Below are 6,390 nucleotides of genomic sequence, written 5' to 3'. Positions count from 1 at the left end.
GTTGGTGATGATGATGGCGATGATCTCCTCCGATTCCCTGTCCCGACAGGGTGCGAGAACGAAGTTTCTGGTTCCCGAATCGGGGGTTTCGCTGGCGGCGGAGCAGCGGAATTCTTTCTGGAAAAACGCCGAACCTCCCTCTGTTTTTAGGTCAGAGGCTTATATAGCCAGGAGGAGGGGTCGAGGAGGTGCGTGAGGCAACTACACCACCCCTAGGCGTGGCTAGGGGGTGGCCCGCGCCTAGGCATGGTGTGGGCCCCCGTGGCTCTTCTTCGTCTCGTCTTCTAGCTCCGTGAGTCTTCGGGTAAAATAGGGACTTTGCGATAATTTCCGGGGGTTTTCCCAAAAGTTGGATTTCTGCACAAAAACGAGACACCAGAGCAATTATGCTGAAAACAACATTAGTCCGTGTTAGTTGTATTCAAAACACACAAATTAGAGGGAAAACAACAACAAAAGTGTTCGGGAAAGTAGATACGTTTTGGATGGATCACTCATCACCCAAATTCTAATCTATACCAAGCAATACAATGTAGCAGGACGTAGGCCGTTTGCTCCTCTGGAGGGACTGAACCTGGGTAAAACCCGTGTCTTGTGCATCTCGTCCCATAGATGGCTACGCCACCCTTGCCTTGCATGCATCAACGAAGTGATGCACCCTGTAGCACCTGTCGTGGTCACATCCACGACAATTGCTACAAAGAGCTTGCCACCAATGAGAAGTGGATTCGAAGGAACTATGAGACCATACCAAAGAGGGCTAGGCTTAGCCAAAGGGAGGAGGCCGGTCTTAAAGAGGAAGACCTCAACAAGAGGCTGGAGGGCGTCAAGATAGCAAAAGAGAAGAAGAAGAAGAATAATAAGAAGAAGAAGCGGGGAGGTGACGGCGCCTACAAGGAAGAGTTCAATGCCATCATTGAGACAAAGAAAGCATTGGCGACCGAACGCAAAGAGGACAAGCACGCTAGGTGGAATGAGCTCAAAATGTTGGAGGAGGAGAAGTGGCGTTCCAAGTTGGCGGTGGAGGAGCGAAGGATTGCACTTGAAGAAGAAAGGATGATGAAGGGGAAGAAGATAGAAGAGGAATGGCTAACACTTGAGAGGGAGAAGTTGGCCAAGGAGAGGGAGGATGCCGACCGCAACATCATGTTCATGAACCAAGCACATTGGATGACAAAGCTAGGGCATATTGGGAGATTGCTCTTGCGAGGATTTTGGGCCGAGAGAGTAGTGGTGGCCAAGGTGCTCTTTGAGGTAGCCGAGATGGTGGAAGAGGTGGCCGAGATGGTGAAGGCCTCACTTTTGGAGCTAACTTGCTCGATTTCATGTATTTTTGGATTATATTTAAGCATGTTTGTATTATGGATATGTGCCATGTGGTGTTGAGATTTGAAAAAATAATGACAAAAAATTAGTCTAAAGTTTTGGGGATCGAATGCGGCGGCCAAAGTTTAGAGGATAAAAAAATATAAGAATCCACTTTACGGATCTGTTTCTCCTCTAAATTATTAGGCTTGGCTTAGAGATGCTCTATGCACAAAAATAACTTAGATGCGAGGGAGAGTGTTGAATATAATTGTACAACATAACCTTCTTCCATCAGTTCGGACTTTTGGTTTAATTAGACAATGTCTTAATCTTATATAGATAAGTAAAAATTCAAAACACAACCTTGGCAATGCAACATCCCAAACTGCGCCCGCTACAGGCTGCGATGTTCAGCACGTCTACATTTGTATAGAGAGTATAAGAGTGATATAGCTCAAAGAATTTGTCAAGGGAAAAGCTTAACAAGCAGTGAAGCACTATCTTCACCTCATCCTCTCCTAGAATACCCTGAAATAGGCGATCTTGACTTAGAACGAGCACGTGGGATGGTACCTCCAGAACTATATCCTCTTCCAACATGAAAGCCTCGATTCCCGCATCATCACCTTGATCATGTGGGTTGGTGGAGTGCTAATGTTGATGCACCCAAAGTTCCGAAATCATGCGATTACGAGTCGCCAATTCACCCAAGCTCCACATTAAAGGCATGCTTCATGGAAGATCAATATGAACTGACATCTTGGGAAGCGCGAGCTACTGGGGGCTTTATGGTGGCAACCAACGGCGTAGCTACATCAAAGCCAGAGGGCTTTATGGTGGCAATCATTGTAATTTAAACGATGACCCCCTAGATTTATGCTAGACTCCTTGCTAAACGATGCACCTGTACTTTAATTGAGGCAGTAAGTTTCAGACGCACTCTTTTACTTACCAAGGTGCCAAGGGGACTGGAAGGTTTTTTTAATGATGCGGTTTGGTAGCTTAATATATTTGGTTTACTTAAAAAAGTGCGGGGAGGGGGGGGGGGGGGGGGTTGGCCCCCAGCCGATGGGCTTTTCCAAAGGAAGGTCATGTAATTTGGTCATTTTACCTCCCCAGATTTGGAAAATATAGGCTTAGATTGGCCATTTTAGCCCATTTCCCCCCTTGCAGTTGGCCCAAGCTCCACCGGTGGTGGTACCCATCGGAGGCATTGCGGGCAGGCCATAGGCAACCGACAGGGCTGAGATGAACGATCCACACGCTGAGATCCAATCAATGTTCATCATGAAGCCTATCTTCGGCCTTGGAGAAGATGTAGATGCAAACTAGGGTAGATTTGCTCGACAGGATTTGTATGTGCGTAATACCTTGACCGCCGTGACACAACCGCCAATAACACACTCACCTCCTACCACCCACAAGCACCAAGGCCCCTGCCCTAGAACCACAATCCTCCACCCACGCCCCACAAGCGGCCGCTCCGCCAGTAAATGACAACCCACTACCCCTCGGCATTGGGCCCACCACCATTATGGCCTAGGCTGGTGGGACGGATACCGACGAGGGTAGATTGGTGACGGCGCAAGAGTTTTTTTTTCTCCTGGTGTCTCCTAGGGGAGCATTTTTTTTTACCGACAACATATGATGATATCAACATAGGACCTGCAAATATAGCCGTTGTTTATTTGAGGATAACAGGAGCGGCAAATAGCCTTTTTTTTTTGGTAGAACTGGGAGCGGGACATTGCTTTTTTTTTTTAGGGGTGGGAGCGGCATATTGCTGCACAAGCTCTACATGTAAGGGCTGAGAACCTGAGAAAAGCGGCCCAGCCTACTATCAAGAAGAGATGAGCAAGCCAACGTAGTTTTGTAGCCCAGGAGAGGAAATGGCGATTTATCAGCCCAGCTAACGAGAGCCCGCCCTAGCCTCGTGGTCAAGTTGGCGCCAGAAAAAGGAAAGAAACACCATTCGTTTTCGATGCTCATTTCGCTGCCCGCGCGCCCGCTCTCCCGCCTCCTTCATTCGTTTCCTTTTCCCTCCCGAATCCTCCAACAAAAACCGCCCACACGCAGCAAGAATCGTCGGAGAGATCGAGATCTAGGATTCTAGCCATGGCGCCGCCGAAGCCGACCTCTCCACCCAACCCCGCCTTCGCCTCCGCCTCCGCCTCCGCCCCCGCCTCCGACAAGAAGAAGGTGACCCCCATCCAGGTCGCCTTCCTCGTCGAGCGCTACCTCGCTGACAACGGCTTCGCCGCCGCCCTCGCCGCCTTCCGCTCCGACGCCGCGCACCTCTTCGCCAAGACCAACAGCAAGATGGCCACCCCCAAGGGCCTCCTCCCGCTCGCCGACATCCTCCACGACTACATCTCCCTCAAGGAGACGCGCCTCGCCGTCGACTCCGCCATGCAGGGCATGAGCTCCCTCGTCTCCGCCTACTACAGCTCCGCCTCCTCCACCGCGCTTGTCGCCGCGCAGGCGCAGCCCTCCTCGCCGCCGCTCGTCCCGCCCTTCTTCGTCTGCCCCACCGCATCCTCTTCTCCCCCGCACCCATACGTGTCCATGCCTCCGCCACACACAGGTACCTCCTTCTTACTCTGTTTTTTTTGCGGCTTCTTCTTACTCTGTTCGATGCACCACACCTGTTCGACCTTATGCGTTCTGCTCTGTTTTTTATTTTGCGGGGATGCATTCTAGCCTGTTCGATTATTTCATTTACTGTGCCTCAATTGCAATTGCGCTTCCACGCAGAATATTTTCTACATTCCAACTGCTTATGCCTGATTGCATCTGTAGGCTAGAGTTGACACTGCCCTTTCACTTGCAAGCCTGACATTCTATATGGGTTGTAGGACTAAATAGACTGTTGTACAATGTAATTGCTTGCCTAATATTAATAGTTTATGAACTGCATTGTTAGTTATATGGGGGCACAGGCACACTACTTACATTCTACATGGGTCATAGATGGTTTCTTAGCAGGTTACTATTTCTAGAATTGGACTCTGTGCATTGGCGTACAGATGCCAACCTATTCCTTCCAATATGAAGATACAGTTTCCATGTAAAATTCACACTTGTAGCCTTTCTCCTTCAAATGCCATGTGCATGGTCACACCACTCTAGTATTGTCATGTCCTGTTACATGCATGACTACGCTTCTGTCATCCAGATTTCATTCTATTCTCTGGTGCGATCATCAAATTAACGCCATCCCTTATCTGTTGTTATTTGCAGGCCCTCCTGGATATGCTACGCCTATGATACACTACACTCAGTCATCCTCGTCGCTTGTCGTTCAGAATTCATCAAATGCCAACAATATGCCCACCCCAGCGGTCAGCTCAAAGAAGAGAAAGGCACCTGCAAAGTCTACAAAAACCACTTCAGCCTCCAAGAAAATATGCGCCGCACCTGCAAGCTTGAACCCAAAAGGTACGTGTTTGAGACTAGCACATACCTTGACCATTGTTTCCTGCAACATTGCAACTATATTGACTTGCTATGTTCTAATGCCAGGTAAAAGTGCAGCCTCTCTACTGCCAGCTCCTCAGCCAAGTTCAGCTGAACATTCAGCGATTGCACAACTGCCAGTCCAAGCCTCATCTGTTGCAAAAAGCTTATTCAAACCAGTCCAGCCTCAAGTCAGTTCTTCTCCTTGTACAGCTCAACAAAGCAATCCCTTGGGCGATGAGTCTGCTTCTTATCAAACCCTAAGGCCGCCATCTCTGGATGCAACTGCTCCCACACAACAGGAGATTGCTTCCTCTCAGTATTCTATAGTTTCTTCCAAGACTCTAATCGTCAGTCCTATGAAAGGTGGAACCTACTATTCTGTTGAGAGGAGCTGCCATGTTAGCTCCCCCTTAAAATCAACCACCCAGAGGTCAAAAAGGGAACATGTGAAAGGGAGGTTGGATTTTGACAGTTCAGATGCAAGGCCAGGTTCAACTGAAAATGTTTGCGAGAAGGCCTCTACCTCTACCTCTGCAGACAACCAAGTGGATTTTGACATCGATTTCACAAACTTTGATATATTCAATAACGACTTCTCAATTTCTGAACTTCTACAAGACTTTGATCTTGAGAATGAAGGCATCCATTGTGGGAATCCTTCCACAAATGCTGAAATTCAAAGGTATGCTATATTTTTCTCATTGGTTGCTTTTGTGTTCTGTCCTTGGTGAAACTACAAATGCTAAGATGGTTCTGTTGTGTAAATCGAATGATTACAGACTACAGCCTACTGCAAATAGTGTGGCAGATCCAGTTTTCCCAGATCCAATGAAGCCAATGGAAGTAGATACATCTGAAGCCATCAATTCACAAGGTTAGATCAAGCTCTAATAAGATCCTGCAGTGTCTTGATGTTATTTATGCTTTTTTGCAACAAATCTTTATGCTTACTTATTTATGCAGGAACTACATCTGTTACTTCTGTCAGAGCTATTACTAAGAGGATAAAGATTGTTAGCCCAGGTATGCTTCTACTTGCCTATTGACTATCTGGCTTCAAAACTTGTCTGGCAGATTTTAAAACTATGTACTAATATGCTCTTTGTATTTTCTTGCAGAGAAGGGTCGCACAACTTCTTAGCTCAGCAAATAGAACTCTGCACCACCAAGAGCATGTGTCCTCTGGATATGACTACTAAGTACTAACTGACATGGTCTAGATGACTAGATGGCCAGATAGTTGCACCATGCCAAATACTTTCAGCATCACAAGTACACATGGCTTTCTGGTGGCAAGCTTGTGCTGTTTTGTTCCTTGTTCACATTTAGTATTAACTGTCTTCATGTATAGCTAAGTGTTTAAGCATAGACACTAATTGGATTTGTTGGAAGTTTGCTATATTAAAAAATTATGGCGTATTTTTTATTCTTTACCTTCAGCTTCTGGTGCTCCGAAAATTAATTTTTTTCTTGAATGGGCTAGAGCCTAAACATCCTTATTGATCAGCACAAGGGGTATCTGTCATATGCAAATAATTTATGTAATGCTCTCTGGTCAATAAAAGCGTGCAGAATCGTAGATTTGTAGGTATTTGTTTTGGCTGGCCCTGTCCAAAAAAAAAA

The 6,390-nt window shown here is 46.9% G+C and overlaps 1 protein-coding gene across 1 annotated transcript; it reads left to right on the top strand.

Moving 5' to 3' along the window:
• The first annotated feature begins 3,423 nt into the window (after nt 1-3,423).
• LOC124672302 (cell wall protein RBR3-like) lies at nt 3,424-5,908 on the top strand. The gene is made up of 6 exons (XM_047208553.1): nt 3,424-3,892; nt 4,549-4,746; nt 4,831-5,449; nt 5,547-5,641; nt 5,731-5,790; nt 5,886-5,908. Exons 1-6 carry the CDS (start codon nt 3,424-3,426, stop codon nt 5,906-5,908), a joined length of 1,464 nt encoding a protein of 487 aa, XP_047064509.1.
• Nucleotides 5,909-6,390: the final 482 nt, after the last annotated feature.

This window comes from Lolium rigidum, chromosome 7 (genome assembly GCF_022539505.1).
Source record: "Lolium rigidum isolate FL_2022 chromosome 7, APGP_CSIRO_Lrig_0.1, whole genome shotgun sequence".
Classification (NCBI taxonomy): Eukaryota; Viridiplantae; Streptophyta; class Magnoliopsida; order Poales; family Poaceae; genus Lolium; species Lolium rigidum.
Note: the sequence above shows the minus strand (reverse complement) of the source record. Positions and strands in the feature narration are given on the sequence as shown.